The following is a 16,935-nucleotide window of genomic DNA, read 5'->3' as shown; positions in this document are numbered from 1 at the left end:
ACAATGGATGCAGTCTCCGTGAATGCAGAAACATCACTTTTACATTTCAATCACACTAGAACAGTGATCTTCGCCGCCTTTACATTTCAATCACACTAGAACAGTGATCTTCGCCGCCTTTACATTTCAATCACACTAGAACAGTGATCTTCGCCGCCTTTACATTTCAATCACACTAGAACAGTATTCTTCGCCGCCTTTACATTTCAATCACACTAGAACAGTGATCTTCGCCGCCTTTACATTTCAATCACACTAGAACAGTGATCTTCGCCGCCTTTACATTTCAATCACACTAGAACAGTGATCTTTGCCGCCTTTACATTTCAATCACACTAGAACAGTGATCTTCGCCGCCTTTACATTTCAATCACGCTAGAACAGTGATCTTCGCCGCCTTTACATTTCAATCACGCTAGAACAGTGATCTTCACCGCCACTGTTTGAATCCGATCACATTGTGGACAAAATGTTGCCCTGACTCCTTGCACCGGTCAAACGCTATACCGTGCACATGGACGTCACATGCTGACCAGACCGCTCGCGCGTTTCTTCTTCTTCTCTGGACTTCATATGGCGGTTGGCAACCAACTTTAAGGTGCATTACCACCACCAACTGGACTGGAGTGTGGACCTCAGTTCATCTTTCAATCACCCACGTGGGTATATGCTCCTAGAAACCAATGAGGAGATGGGAGAGGCGGGACTTGCAGCGCGTTAAGCGTCACAAATAGAACAAAGTTCTGTTTTAGCGCCTGACTAATCAGACGCTCACTGCGATCGGTGTGGTCAGCATGTTCCTTTCTTCTCTGCAAAGAGTCTGGATCTGTGTACATCCCCGACTTTTCCCCCGAAGGCATTCAGGGCTGTCTGATTGGTCCAGAAACCGATGGCCAGAGCCAGAACCCACGTGGGTAAAGCCAGAGAGGAAGACATGAAGTGAAAGAGTTAACTGGACCCAGAATCTGTCTTCTCCAGATTGTAGCGTTTAAAAATAATAATAATAATAATAATTGGCCACCAAGTGAGGACTTTCTGTATGGAGGTCAATAGGTGTCGTATTTGGTTAGCAAAAAATGTAATGGCTTATTTGCTTGAATATAAGTTTTGTAATGATTAGGTTGTTACCAGTGTACTGATATAAGTAGGACACGTAACATCCTGGCAACTTTGAGAAAAAGCACTTTGTCAAAGTTGTGCCAGGTCTTCACTAGTTACCGCAGCCACAAAAAAAAAAAGCCTTTTTCTACAATAAAAAAGTATTCAATTTTTTTAAAAACATTACCTTGACCACACTGCTAACTTTGTGCCTAACCCTAACACGCATATCTGCCCTCTAATTGGCTAGAATGGTCCCACTTGATTTTGCCTCATTCCATTGTCAAACACATTTCATCAATACAACTGATAGTCTGTGGTAAATTCATCATTGGCTTTAATACCCTGATTGGTAGAATCACTGATGACTTTGTTTTGTACAACACCTCTCAGACCCCTCGTCACCACAAACGACTTCAACGATAGCAGTCTCAGACTGAGGTGTGTAGCGAACATTGAGCAGCGGAAGACTTTAGTGTGTCGGTCATCAGGAAAGACAAAATACTGCTTTTTTAAAATGTATTTTTATCTTTATTTAACTAAGCAAGTCGAGAACAAATTCTTATTTTCAATCAATCAAATGTATTTATAAAGTCCTTTTTACATAGGCAGATGTTACAAAGTATGACCAATTCCATTCACACAAATTGGCAAAATCACTTTTTTTTTATTTAAATCCACATTTGGTCACAAAAATGAAACCAGTCCAGAATAAAAGGAAATAAACATTTTAAAAGGTGAGGAAATTAAAGGTGAGGTAGCTTGTAGCTGCCACAACAAATTTAAACCCTAATCCATCTCACGGTAGAAACCTTTGTGATGCTGTAGTAGCTTCACACCTACAAACTTCGACTACTGATGTAGAACTGTAATGCTAAAGTATTATTATTTCTGACATACTGGAACAGCTATGCATTTCAAATAAAAAAAGTAATATTACCCAGTTATTCTCACAGCGTGCATCCATACATTTACCCAGAGGGATCATGAGCAGTATCTCAGAAGTTAAAACTTGTGCAAAGAGTATTGTAATGTACAATATGAAACAGTTTCAAGAAAGAACAGGGTGGTGTTCTAATAGGCACCAAACAGAAGACAATCCGTTTTTTCCTAATAAGAAACCGCCCAAAAAAATGAATCAGTTACAAACACATTTAAAACGTTTTCCTAACTAAACACGATCAAGGGTTGACTCATTTAGCATGCAGACGGATGAAAAGTTCTTTGACGTGCATGAAGATCATCACTCAAACCGTCAGAACCCGACCAAACCAAGACGACCAAATCTTTTCAGGCTGGAAAGTTAAACAAAATAACTTCAAGTAAAATAGAAAAACTCCACGAGGATCATTTACATCTAAAAAATCCTTCATTTAAAAACAATGTAATCACCTCGCCTCTGTTTTGGTTAAAAAAAAAATCTGAGGGATGGGCATAAAGAAATGAACCCACTCAAATTCATAGACTGAACTATGGATGCAAGGACTGACCATCCATGATATCACAATTATAGTTTGAACCATGTTGAGTCTATACAGTGTTTGTTTAAAAACAGAGTAAAACAAGCCTATATTTAATATATACACACTTCAAGAATGAATGGATATAGAGTGGGGCAAAAAAGTATTTAGTCAGCCACCAATTGTGCAAGTTCTCCCACTTAAGACGAGAGAGGCCTGTAATTTTCATCATAGGTACACTTCAACTGTGACAGACAAAATGAGAAGAAAAAAAATCCAGAAAATCACATTGTAGGATTTTTAATGAATTTATTTGCAAATTATGGTGGAAAATAAGTATTTGGTCACCTACAAACAAGCAGGATTTCTGGCTCTCACAGACCTGTAACTTCTTCTTTAAGAGGCTCCTCTGTCCTCCACTCGTTACCTGTATTAATGGCACCTGTTTGAACTTGTTATCAGTATAAAAAGACACCTGTCCACAACCTCAAACAGTCACACTCCAAACTCCACTATGGCCTAGACCAAAGAGCTGTCAAAGGACACCAGAAACAAAATTGTAGACCTGCACCAGGCTGGGAAGACAATCTACAATAGGTAAGCAGCTCGGTTTGAAGAAATCAACTGTGGGAGCAATTATTAGGAAATGGAAGACATACAAGACCACTGATAATCTCCCTCGATCTGGGGCTCCATGCAAGATCTCACCCTGTGGGGTCAAAATGATCACAAGAACGGTGAGCAAAAATCCCAGAACCACACGGGGGGACCTAGTGAATGACCTGCAGAGAGCTGGGACCAAAGTAACAAAGCCTACCATCAGTAACACACTCCGCCGCCAGGGACTCAAATCCTGCAGTGCCAGAAGTGTCCCCCTGCATAAGCCAGTACATGTCCAGGCCCGTCTGAAGTTTGCTAGAGAGCATTTGGATGATCCAGAAGAAGACTGGGAGAATGGCATACGGTCAGATGAAACCAAAATATAACTTTTTGGTAAAAACTCAACTCGTCGTGTTTGGAGGACAAAGAATGCTGAGTTGCATCCAAAGAACACCATACCTACTGTGAAGCATGGGGGTGGAAACATCATGCTTGGGGCTGTTTTTCTGCAAAGGGACCAGGACGACTGATCCGTGTAAAGGAAAGAATGAATGGGGCCATGTATCGTGAGATTTTGAGTGAAAACCTCCTTCCATCAGCAAGGGCATTGAAGATGAAATGTGGCTGGGTCTTTCAGCATGACAATGATCCCAAACACACCGCCCGGGCAACGAAGGAGTGGCTTCGTAAGAAGCATTTCAAGGTCCTGGAGTGGCCTAGCCAGTCTCCAGATCTCAACCCCATAGAAAATCTTTGGAGGGAGTTGAAAGTCCGTGTTGCCCAGCAACAGCCCCAAAACATCACTGCTCTAGAGGAGATTTGCATGGAGGAATGGGCCAAAATACCAGCAACAGTGTGTGAAAACCTTGAAGACTTACAGAAAACATTTGACCTCTGTCATTGCCAACAAAGTATTGAGATAAACTTTTGTTATTGACCAAATACTTATTTTCCACCATAATTTGCTAATAAATTTATTAAAAATCCTACAATGTGATTTTCTGGATTTTTTTTCTCTCATTTTGTCTGTCATGGTTGAAGTGTACCTATGATGAAAATTACAGGCCTCTCATCTTTTTAAGTGGGAAAACTTGCACAATCGGTGGCTGACAATACTTTTTTGCCCCACTGTATGTTTGTAAGTAACGTTTTTAAGCTTTAATGAAGAAAAATGTTCAGAAACATACTAAAAATAATATACAGATCATAAAGCAACAAGAGAACAGCACCCACCTTCAGTAATGTAAATCCACTATAAAAGGCTTGTGAAGAAATTGCTAAAACATCTCTCTGTGGAATCACTTTTTGACCATGTTTAGTTTGTTCACATATCACTCAGTACCTGTTCTCTAATCCTAAACTTCACAATGCATGACTTCCAGTTGCATACAGTGTGTGTGTTTTGCCACAGGTTCATTTTGGGATTGACTGTTCATGTGTAAAAGTCTGATTTAGGGGCCATTTGTAATATCAGAACAGTGTCCCGCTTTGCTTACACCTACTGCGCCATCATGTGGCCAAGTACAGTATGACAACAAAATAAGCAAAAGGTTTAAATACGTGACAATCTACAAAGACAATCAAGAATCATTGTCAAGTCCCTGATTTCACATATTTAAAAAGACCGCCAATCAAAACACACATGATATGACAAAACAGGATAAAATATTTGAACTCAAAAAAAATCCTCAATTATCAATTTAGAAAATTCTATCTATCAAGTAGTTAAACGTGTAAATCCCTAAAATGGCTAATACAACTTGACAAAAAAATTAAAAGGCTACAATTTGAGTCTTCAAACTGAGGTGCAGTGTCTTGTTGAAGGAGGGGATTAAGGATGTGTGGGTTGAGGTCTCTGTACGTCCAGATAGGGCTAGTTAGTAGCCCTATCCCCTTCCTTATACATTGCCCGCCCATGCCTGAGGCTCTTTAGAGCCACCAATGTCTGGAATCTGATCAGCAAAAGACTGCATCATCCACTGTCCGTCCGGGAGTTGTCCCTCTGTGGCAGCGGCGGTGGCGGCAGGAAGTTGAGAAGTGTCTGCCTTCTCGACAGCGTCTGAAACTAGAATAAAATAACATCTGAGGTGACTGGACCATGTTACCTAGGCCAAAGACAAACCCGTCCACTACAAATCACACATAGGGGGCAGCAGCATCCGGACTAGGTGCTGCGAGTGACAGCAACATAAGTTAGTGATTGTTCACAAGTGCGGGTGATTAGCAGGTCATTGCAGAGTGAGAGCAGGACATTGTTTGAATTTTTCATTTTGGCCTTCTACTTGTTTTGTATACATCATTTGTTGTCACAATTGAGCATATATGCCCTGCTTGGGCTGGCTGACTACGGTTGTCCCTGGACGCTGGTGTTTATTGGGCTGGCTGACTACGGTTGACCCTGGTGTTTATTGGGCTGGCTGACTACGGTTGACCCTGGTGTTTATTGGGCTGGCTGACTACGGTTGTCCCTGGACCCTGGTGTTTATTGGGCTGGCTGACTACGGTTGACCCTGGTGTTTATTGGGCTGGCTGACTACGGTTGACCCTGGTGTTTATTGGGCTGGCTGACTACAGTTGACCCTGGTGTTTATTGGGCTGGCTGACTACGGTTGACCCTGGTGTTTATTGGGCTGGCTGACTACGGTTGACCCTGGTGTTTATTGGGCTGGCTGACTACGGTTGACCCTGGTGTTTATTGGGCTGGCTGACTACGGTTGACCCTGGTGTTTATTGGGCTGGCTGACTACGGTTGTCCCTTGACCCTGGTGTTTATTGGGCTGGCTGACTACGGTTGTCCCTTGACCCTGGTGTTTATTGGGCTGGCTGACTACGGTTGTCCCTGGTGTTTATTGGGCTGGCTGACTACGGTTGTCCCTTGACCCTGGTGTTTATTGGGCTGGCTGACTACAGTTGACCCTGGTGTTTATTGGGCTGGCTGACTTCGGTTGACCCTGGTGTTTATTGGGCTGGCTGACTACGGTTGACCCTGGTGTTTATTGGTCTGGCTGACTACGGTTGTCCCTTGACCCTGGTGTTTATTGGGCTGGCTGACTACGGTTGACCCTGGTGTTTATTAGGCTGGCTGACTACGGTTGACCCTGGTGTTTATTGGGCTGGCTGACTACGGTTGTCCCTTGACCCTGGTGTTTATTGTTTATTTGTCATGGACCATGTATAACATGTCATTGCACCAGATTTAGCGGGATAGCTCATTTTTCATCTGTAGTCTCTGGCATGTGTCTCCTAGGTACATTACAGACCACAGCAATCCTCATACTCTTTAATAGGCTTGGACGATATACAGTATACCAGGGTATTACTAAAGGTATGATTTTCATCCCCCCCCCAACCTCGCGGGGGTGAGTGCTACGCCACTGCTTCTAACTACAAGTTAACTATCTAAGATGTGTCAAACAAATTATATCCATCTCAGGGCTCCAGCTATGTATTTGGTTTTGCTAACTTGCTAGCTAAGTGGCTAGGTGGTAAGATCAAGCTTCTTGGTTAGAGCAGAGATATTCAACCCCTTCCTGGATCAAGATCCATGATGCCTAAATTGTTTTGTGCGTAAAAAAAACCCATCACAAATAGCGTCCCTTAAAGTAATACCGTATATCCCGGTATGGTACAGAAAGTGTATAATGGTAGGAAAAACCCTAGTCTTTAATATTAATGACTCATTAATATCAGGTTATGTCCCAGTTAGTTAGCTCGACAGTGAGATTCAAAATATTCTATAGGCTGGCTAGTTGGATTCAAAACATCATTCAGTCTTGTTTATTTTGGCCAACAGCAATGTGACTGTGTTTCTATAGTATACTATCCCTGCATTCCACATCAACCCTAAGACACTCCTAAACATCTGAACATCTTGGACAGGAATACACAATATGGCACTTCATGGTTGCCTTCTGAAGGGCTGGCTAGAATATCAGCCACATTACTTCCAGCTCTCCAACACAGACGGGTAACAGTGTCCAGGGAGGAGGTATTCAGGGTACATACACATCCAGTGTGTGGATCACAATACCTCCTGGAATCTACTCCTTTCAAGGTGAGGATGCTTAAATACTTTTGTAATTTGTGTTAACTGCCATTTTTAAAAGACGAGTGTCCTGTGGCAGGGTTCTCCCCAAAGAATGGAACAGAATCATTACTTTATGTTATCATCTCAGGTCTTTTTTTTTGTTGCTCTAGATGGCAAATAATGACAGTTGCAGGTGTTAAAAAATGAAAAGATATGAGTTAAAAGAGGGGCGCTGCCCCGCCCCCCCCCTCCGGTCCTCCACCCAGCCGTACTCAGCAGGGGTGTGTATCGAGAACCCTGCTGTGGGGAGCCTATACCATATAACTAGTTGCTGCTTATCCTAGTTCTATGGTCCATCCAGGCATCTCTGTGCTGACCTGTGTTTTCCGCCGACGAGAAGTTACAGTGCCCGTTGCCGTTGCTCTGGCCCTCCTCAGGCCCCGGTCCACCCTCGCCATATGCGCCGCCAAAGGCCGCCTCGTAGCCCGGGTCGTACGCCTCCTCTTTAATCGCCATCCTCTTGGCGTCCTCTGTAGGGGGGAGAAAACACAAAATTAAATATAAACGTATTTCTATGGAACAAACAAACTGTTACCATGAACAGGACTGTTCTCATACAGCTCACTCAGATGAACAAGGTCATGAGACTGGGCAAGAACTGTGATGGCTTTTCATTTTAAAATTCACCTTTTTAATAATAATTGACATTTGATGTTAACCATGTGCTTTCATCTAAATGTAATTGAATACTCAGAGCACTCTGCAGTACGTTCTCTTACCCTTGGCCAATCCCAGGTCAAAGGTGTACTCCAACTCCTGAATGTCGTCCGTTCTGGCCACGCCCCTGAGCTGGTCCCTTAATTCCCTCAGCTTGATGTAGAAGTGCACTTTGTCCTGGGCACGGGGGAACTGGGCACAGCGGGCACTGGACGACGGCATCAAATACAACGCCTGTAGGGGAGAGGGCAGGGTTATACGGTGGCATTTCAAAAAGGGGAATGGTACTGTACTTCCTCTGTATGCCCAATGATCAAAGTTAATTCTTTAAAAAGGCTAAGCCGACATGTGGAATTGTTTTAAGATGGTCATACTATGGATCATTTAGCAATTTGATTTTACATTTTAGGACCCCTTTAGTTTAAAAAAAAAAAAATTATTAATTAAAAATAATATATATATATATATATATATATATATATATATATATATATATATATATATATATATATATATATATATATATATATATATATATATATATATATATACACACACACACACACACAATGGGGCAAAAAAGTATTTAGTCAGCCACCAATTGTGCAAGTTCTCCCACTTAAAAAGATGAGAGAGGCCTGTAATTTTCATCATAGGTACACTTCATCTATGACAGACAAAATGAGAATAAAAATCCAGAAAATCACATTTTAATTTATTTATTTGCAAATTATGGTGGAAAATAAGTATTTGCTCAATAACAAAAGTTTGTCAATACTTTGTTATATACCCTTTGTTGGCAATGACAGAGGTCAAACGTTTTCTGTAAGTCTTCACAAGGTTATCACACACTGTTGCTGGTATTTTGGCCCATTCCTCCATGCAGATCTCCTCTAGAGCAGTGATGTTTTGGGGCTGTTGCTGGGCAACACGGACTTTCAACTTCTCCAAAGATTTTCTATGGGGTTGAGATCTGGAGACTGGCTAGGCCACTCCAGGACCTTGAAATGCTTCTTACGAAGCCACTCCTTTGTTGCCCGGGCGGTGTGTTTGGGATCATTGTCATGCTGAAAGACCCAGCCACGTTTCATCTTCAATGCCCTTGCTGATGGAAGGAGGTTTTCACTCAAAATCTCACGATACATGGCCCCATTCATTCTTTCCTTTACACGGATCAGTCGTCCTGGTCCCTTTGCAGAAAAACAGCCCCAAGCATGATGTTTCCACTCCCATGCTTCACAGTAGGTATGGTGTTCTTTGGATGCAACTCAGCATTCTTTGTCCTCCAAACACGACGAGTTGAGTTTTTACCAAAAAGTTATATTTTGGTTTCATCTGACCATATGACATTCTACCAATCTTCTTCTGGATCATCCAAATGCTCTCTAGCAAACTTCAGACAGGCCTGGACATGTACTGGCTTAAGCAGGAGGACACGTCTGGCACTGCAGGATTTGAGTCCCTGGCGGCGGAGTGTGTTACTGATGGTAGGCTTTGTTACTTTGGTCCCAGCTCTCTGCAGGTCACTAGGTCCCCCTGTGTGGTTCTGGGATTTTTGCTCACCGTTCTTGTGATCATTTTGACCCCACGGGGTGAGATCTTCCGTGGAGCCCCAGATCGAGGGAGATTATCAGTGCTCTTGTATGTCTTCCATGTCCTAATATTTGCTCCCACAGTTGATTTCTTCAAACCGAGCTGCTTACCTATTGCAGATTCAGTCTTCCCAGCCTGGTGCAGGTCTACAATTTTGTTTCTGGTGTCCTTTGACAGCTCTTTCGTCTAGGCCATAGTGGAGTTTGGAGTGTGACTGTTTGAGGTTGTGGACAGGTGTCTTTTATACTGATAACAAGTTCAAACAGGTGCCATTAATACAGGTAACGAGTGGAGGACAGAGGAGCCTCTTAAAGAAGAAGTTACAGGTCTGTGAGAGCCAGAAATCTTGCTTGTTTGTAGGTGACCAAATACTTATTTTCCACCATAATTTGCAAATAAATGCACTAAAAATCCTACAATGTGATTTTCTGGATTTCTTTTCTCATTTTGTCTGTCATAGTTGAAGTGTTCCTATGATGAAAATTACAGGCCTCTCATCTTTTTAAGTGGGAGAACTTGCACAATTGGTGGCTGACCAAATACTTTTTTGCCCCACTGTATGTATGTATGTATGTATGTATATATATATATATATATTATTTTGGGGGGGGGGCTTGAACTACTATATCCCAGAGAAACTAATTGAATAACACATTTATAAAGCAGTAAACAAAGTCAAAAAATGTATCATAAGGAATAAGGTTTTGAAGTGTTTGTCCTAGATCTAAGAGATAAGAAAGGAAAGAAAGCTCAGGAAATATTTTAGTTCTTATACATATTTAACCCCTTTTTTGGGTACCTTCAATCTCCACCCGGTACAGCCAGAGGAGGACTGTCCACCCCTCAGAGCCTGGTTCCTCTCTAGGTTTCTTCCTAGGTTCCTGCCTTTCTAGGGAGTTTTTCCTAGCCACCGTGCTTCTACACCTGCATTGCTTGCTGTTTGGGTTTTTAGGCTGGGTTTCTTTATAAGCACTGACATCTGCTGGTGTAAAAAGGGCTTTATAAATAAATGTAATTGATTTGATTGATAATTCCATTCATACATTTTTTTTTTTTTTAAATGGTACCAGGTTACCTTCAGACAAGTCCCATGGTGGTCATAGAGCAAAACGGAGAACACCATCGTGTTCGTGAGAATCTCCCCTTTCCACAGTGGGGTCACATTAGTTTGTAACCCAAGTGGTTTGGACCCTACAAACAAAAAGTTGGCACATCGACTGTACCGACTTCAGACGAGTCCCGTGACACACAGTGGTAGTAATATGCTACATACGTTATGGTGAGAAGTGATTTTCGGGACGTCTCATGGTCTGACAAACACCACTCTAGCTCTGCCACTTTTTACCGCGGATGCAGAAGTTCCACATCGGCAGATGTGGTGGATGGAGACGCATCCAATGCAAAAAAAAGAGAAAAGATTTCTACCTTAAACTAACTGATTTAGATGGCCATTGTTTAATGTTGCACCGGTGCGTCAATCAACTCTTTGGGGTTAATAATCACCCGCACAAGCCTGGGCCAACCCACTGGGGAGTCAGGCCCACCCAATCAGATTGCGCCAAATAAAAATATTACGCTCTACTTGTCAGTGTCTTAACCTAAACATGCACCATCATATAGAATTCATAGCAAGCAGCGCACTGGAATGACATTCACTTTCATGGGATGGGTGGCCAAAATTAACTAACTGAAAGTTACACCCCCAATAAACCACGAACAGGAAGCCTTATACATCAGACTACCAGGTAACAGAGCACCACAGACTACCGGGTAACAGAGCACCACATCAGACTACCAAGTAACAGAGCACCACATCAGACTACCAGGTAACAGAGCACCACATCAGACTACCAGGTAACAGAGCACCACATCAGACTACCAGGTAACAGAGCACCACATCAGACTACCAGGTAACAGAGCACCACATCAGACTATCAGGTAACAGAGCACCACATCAGACTACCAGGAAGCAGAGCCCTTACCACTTCACAGTCAGGTATCTTGTGTGGCTGCAGACCAAAGTCAAGTTTCTTGGGCTTTTTTCCAAACATCTCTCTGCAGAACATTTCATAGATACCTGAAAAGAAACAATTTCAACGCTTAATATGGAATTTCAATGGAAAGGTCTTGCAACTGGCATTTTCTCCTCTCTAGCAGGGTTTTTGTGGCTACTTACATTTTCCATTGAAAACAGCTATGAGAGGCTTGTACTTCTTCAGCTTTTCCACAAGAATTAAGGCACCCTCACGTAGCTCTTTGCTGTGAATTAACATAAGATGTCAAACATTGTATTCCATCTATATGTTGCTGTGTGGCCACTGTTTGACATTTACTCTACTGTCTCACTCGTCATTTCTCAGCACATTGCTGACTGACTTAAGGATTTGATTATTTTCTTCCTAAGCTTACGTTGAAAGGTCTTTGCTTCCAGGCGTTGTCCTTGCCACCATGTTGGTGAAACCGATCTTATATTTCGCTGGCAGGCTGGTGTCACTCATGTGGTTGAGCTGCTCATCAGTGAATCCAGACAAGAACAGGCACTTCCCTGATGAGGACAAGTTTTCATTCAATTTGTCGCACCGTTATTCTTCTGAAATTGAGGTCAACTTTGTAATGCTCTGCTCCCTAAGCATAGGAAAACATTGCAGTTACGATGCCTTGAATTTAAAGTTTTGCGATTTCGGTTGATTCATAAACGGTGTCGAGATAATGAAAGCGCAGACTAAAAATAGAAAATATTTTCAAAATAAGAGTCCCTGACAGCTGTTCACACACCAAATCAAGACTAAATATCTACTAAAGCAACTTACAGAAATGGTTTCCAGGGCCAGGGAACCATCGTCCAACATAGGCTGCCACCAGACCTGGGTTGATTCCAATCTAGAACAGAGAGATTCACATCATGCAACTGGGTTGTGTTCATTATTGCGGTGTTTCTCAACACTGGTTCTACAGTACCTACAACAGTGCACAGTTTAATTGTAGCCAAACACACCTCATTCAACTCATTGAGGGCTTGATGATTAGTTGACAAGTTGAATCAGGTGTGCTTGTCCGGGGTTACAATAAAACAGTGTACTATTGGGGGTACTGGAGGACCAGTGTTGGGAAACACTGCGTTAGGGCTCGCAACAGAATACATTTTGCAGCTGGAAACAAATGAGTATTTCTTATTGGACAAATCAAGGTAGCTCGATTTTCAGTCTCATATCATTAATAATAATAATAATAATAATGTCTGGCATAAAGTGACAAACAGGTAGAACTCACAATGACATAGTCCAAGTTGTCGTCAAGGATGTCAGTCAGAGTTCTGCTCATGACCTCATCTTCCGTCATGCCCTTGAATCGGTCTCGTTTCTTCCTGACCTTCTGGACGGTCTCGTCCATCTTCTCCTGCATGCCGTCAGCCTCTTGACCCTCCTTGCCTTTCTTGGGCTTGGGGCCCGGTTTGGCCTTGGGGGGCTTGGGCATTTTGGGTGGCTTGGGTTCCTTTGGTTGTGCTGTTCTCCCTCGCTTTTTCGCTGGAGCTGCAAGAGGTAGAGAGAACTCCCAATCACCTTGCTGTTAACCTTCCCAACAATTTGTTGATGAGGTATTTTTTTTTTTCACCTTTATTTAACCAGGTAGGCCAGTTGAGAACACCTTTATTTAACCAGGTAGGCTAGTTGAGAACACCTTTATTTAACCAGGTAGGCCAGTTGAGAACAAGTTCTCATTTACAACTGCAACCTGGCCAAGATAAAGCTAAGCAGTTCAACACAAACAAGAGTTACACTTGTTTAACATTTGTTTTTAATCTGTGGGGAAATGCATCAAAAATAACACTTCTCTCACAAATAAATTAACTTAAAATCCATTGGGCAAGCAATACATTGAGGATCATGTCCTTATTGTTATTGAATACAGCTCTGTGGGAATGAAGAAGCAGGGTACCTTTCGCTAAGTTGGCAGGTTCTTGCTGAGCCATGAGCTCATCATTGACAGCCATATGTGCATGTGCCATTACTCTCTCTTCTCTTGGTTCCTCTGTGTAGTGAGGGTGAGGACTGTGGTGATGGTTGATGCCCGGATACTGGCCCTGCAGAGCCTGAAGCTGTTGAGCTGACTGAATCCTGTACAAGGAAGACAAAAGAAAAGAACCCCCAGTATTAATCCTACAGCCAAAATATATTGCAGTGAGAGCCCCAGTATAAATATTGTAAATATATTTGTGAGTCCTGTAAAACAAATACACCATGCCCTCGAGGACATTCAGAATCCCAGACTCCTCAAAGGTACCAGAAGGTCCAGAAAAGGTAGGCCTACCTCCACCATATTCACAAGGTAACTTACAGTAGACACAGCTTCAACAGCATAGAAGCAACCTGTTATTGCCTATACCACCTGCATGTTGAAAGTTTCCTAGATGAGGCTGAACTGGAAAGCCAGTCTATATATATATATATATATATATATATATATAAATGCTTTGAATTGAGTTTACCACAGAACGACCTGTCTTTACTTGCAAGCCTAGATAATTGTGAGAATGAATTATGAGGACGAATTGTGCAATTGATACTATCAAGACAGTTATGATAAAAGTGTGTGGGTGTGCGTGTGTACACCCACACTGGCCAAACCCAGACGGCGATGGGCCAATTTTGCACATAGTCTGCATACTCATATATAATATATATAGGTGATTCAGATTAGCACAATCCATCAGATGCAAAACAAAACAAAAACATGCTGTTATTTCAGATTCATTAAATTTTGCCATTCGGGGGATGAAGGAGGGAGTTCGTTCAAAATGTCCTGGGCTTCTTTTTTTTTTTGACGGCGTAAGAACTCACCACTGTTGAAGATATTCCGAGGGGACAGGCACTGATCCATACAGCTTTTCTTCCATCTTGGATTTACTTTGTTAGATAGATCAATATTCATGTTGATGAGACATTAATATTCTGATTTGGATATAGCACATCATTCTTATAAACTGCCTGGCTTTGTAGAATTAGCAACAGTGTATCGGGGCGAGAACTCAAAAATGATATTTGTCCTAGACAAGTAGTTAAGAGGCGCTTTGGCAGCTAGCTAGCTTACGTTAGCAGACAACCAGCGCTGCTTTGTCAACAAAGTAAACAGCCAACACACATTCTAACTCCGACTTCGTCTATAGTATACTTAAAATCAATGTTGGGTAACCCACTGGATTTGGCGTATTAAGTCATTATGGATAGTCAAGATAGCATAGCTATTCACTGGTTAACGTTAGCAAGCAAGCTAGCTAGCTATTTCGCTAATTAGCATGGATGAATGACTTGCTAACTTTACTAGCTAGCAATGAGCTGGTTCGTTGTCAAATGAATACAAATTATATGTAATTAATCAAATGCATACATACCTATTACAGAAATAGTTGAATTTGTTATTTCTTTCTTAAAAACGACTGTGCTCAATCACTTTCGCGCTGGACTTGCTAGCATTGAAGCAACAAAGACATGACAGTAAAGCACGTCAACTTTGACATGGGAAGATACCAACATGATAATGGCTGGGGGGGGGGGTTAAGTCAAACGTTCTTATCCTGAAATTCACAGTAAAGGTTTAGTGTATATACCAAACGTTGTATTGATATCAGGAATGTATACTAATATCATAGAAACTGCTAATATTTTTTGTTTTTGCATAATTTACACATTTTCAAATACAGCCCTAGCCTCTCTCCCCCATTTTAGCGTTGGTTTGCTCAACGGACATTTAAACTCCCGAGGTTGTTTTCATTGGCTACAAGCCTCTGTGGCAAGTGTCAGTGCTATCCGGAATCATTCGGACGTCCCTAACACAGACAGAAGGGGCTATAAATATCTTTGTCCCCACTCTAAAACCCCTAACGTAACCATAACCATTTAACATTTCAGATTCAATGCGTGGTAGGGACGTCCAAGGGAACCCGGATAGCAATGACCCTGTGGTAAGCAGGCAGAGGCAGAGATACTAGATTTTTTTTATAACTTTGGAGATACAGTACTTTTTTTGTCCGGCTCATTAATATTGTAACAACATAACATGGTGTCAGAATAAACCGCGAAAAATAGAAGATGGCTCTGTTACAACCAACATCTAGCTTGTCTACAAGGACATTTTTGTTGAAGACTGGAAGATTTGGATACACAAGTTTGAATTGTTTCTGACCGCGAGTGGCATTGCTGAAAAGGAGGAAAAAGTGCAATGTGCTACGTTCTAGACATCGCGGGAGAGGCGGCAATCAAGGTATGCAACAGGTTTGAATTTGCCGAAGGCGAGAAAGACAAGATTGCCATGCTGAAACAGAAAAAGAGACAAGCTGTTGAAAGAGGCAGATCTCACATTGGCTAAAGCTATCAATGTGTGTTGTGCTAGTAAAATCACGTCCAGTCGGGTAAAAAAATGTGTCAGTACTGCAGAGGTTCAAGAAGAACAGGGCAAAGGCAGCTCAAGATGAACTAAACATGTGTGTCAATTGCAATAGATGTGGTTGCAAGCATGAGCACAGAAAATGCCCCGCCTATGGTCAAGTATGTAAATCCTGCCAAAAGAAGAAGAATCTTAGAGCCAACCGAGGATAATGCACACCGTTGAGCAGAGTGAGGAGAATGATCCTGGGCACAATTGAAGTTGAGATGACTGGAAAATTAAAACACATTGAAGTTGTCACATCAGATATATATTTTTGTTTAAATTTAACCTTTTATTTAACTAGGCAAGACAGTTAAGAACAAATCATTTTTTTGCAATGATGGCATACACCGGCCAAACCCGAACGGCGCTGGTGCCAATTGTGCGCCACCCTATGGGACTCCCAATTACGTCTGGTTGTGATACAGCCAAGATTCGAACCAAGGTGTCAGTAGATATGGACAGTGACAAAAATAAATGGACTGAGAATAAACAACTAAGATGTAACATACAAGCTTGACACGTGCTGAATGCAAAGTAATATCAACTCGCTTGGACAGAGAAAAGTTGAAGCAGTCCAACTGAAAACTGAAAACTGCCAGCAGATGTCGCCGTTGGGTCAGGAATCATGAATCGGTGTGTACATAGTACATAGACACAAGGTTGAGTTACAGATTATTGAAAGAGATGCTCCAGCAATGTCAACAACTAAGCATGGTGAAGAGAACACATGATGTCACAGTCAAAGACATTGACATACTGAAAGACTTTGAAGATCTGAACACATGATGTCACAGTCAGACATTGACATACTGAAAGACTTTGAAGATCTGAACACATGATGTCACAGTCAGACATTGACATACTGAAAGACTTTGAAGATCTGAACACATGATGTCACAGTCAGACATTGACATACTGAAAGACTTTGAAGATCTGAACACATGATGTCACAGTCAGACATTGACATACTGAAAGACTTTGAAGATCTGTTTTCTGGTCTAGGGTGCATGCCAG

The 16,935-nt window shown here is 41.9% G+C and overlaps 1 protein-coding gene across 2 annotated transcripts; it reads right to left on the bottom strand.

Annotated features, from left to right (window-relative positions):
* Nucleotides 1-1,745: 1,745 nt before the first annotated feature.
* Nucleotides 1,746-15,034, bottom strand: LOC110521258 (G/T mismatch-specific thymine DNA glycosylase). Of its 2 annotated transcripts, XM_021598712.3 has the most exons (11): nucleotides 14,885-15,034; nucleotides 14,334-14,399; nucleotides 13,432-13,610; nucleotides 12,766-13,025; nucleotides 12,306-12,375; nucleotides 11,905-12,040; nucleotides 11,672-11,754; nucleotides 11,478-11,572; nucleotides 7,965-8,136; nucleotides 7,563-7,715; nucleotides 4,294-5,223 (listed from the first exon to the last, which is right to left on the bottom strand). In XM_021598712.3, the coding sequence occupies exons 2-11, from the start codon at nucleotides 14,387-14,389 to the stop codon at nucleotides 5,057-5,059; spliced, it is 1,371 nt and encodes a 456-aa protein (XP_021454387.2). In that variant the 5' UTR covers nucleotides 14,390-14,399; nucleotides 14,885-15,034; the 3' UTR covers nucleotides 4,294-5,056. The 2 variants fall into 2 exon arrangements, with proteins under 2 accessions (XP_021454388.2, XP_021454387.2); XM_021598713.3 differs by lacking the exon at nucleotides 14,334-14,399 and having other exon boundaries at nucleotides 1,746-5,223; nucleotides 14,885-15,032.
* Between the last annotated feature and the right edge of the window lie 1,901 nt (nucleotides 15,035-16,935).

This window comes from Oncorhynchus mykiss, chromosome 4 (assembly GCF_057628025.1).
Source record: "Oncorhynchus mykiss isolate SJ-2025 chromosome 4, ASM5762802v1, whole genome shotgun sequence".
Classification (NCBI taxonomy): domain Eukaryota; kingdom Metazoa; phylum Chordata; class Actinopteri; order Salmoniformes; family Salmonidae; genus Oncorhynchus; species Oncorhynchus mykiss.
This window is presented reverse-complemented; position numbering and strand designations above follow the sequence as displayed.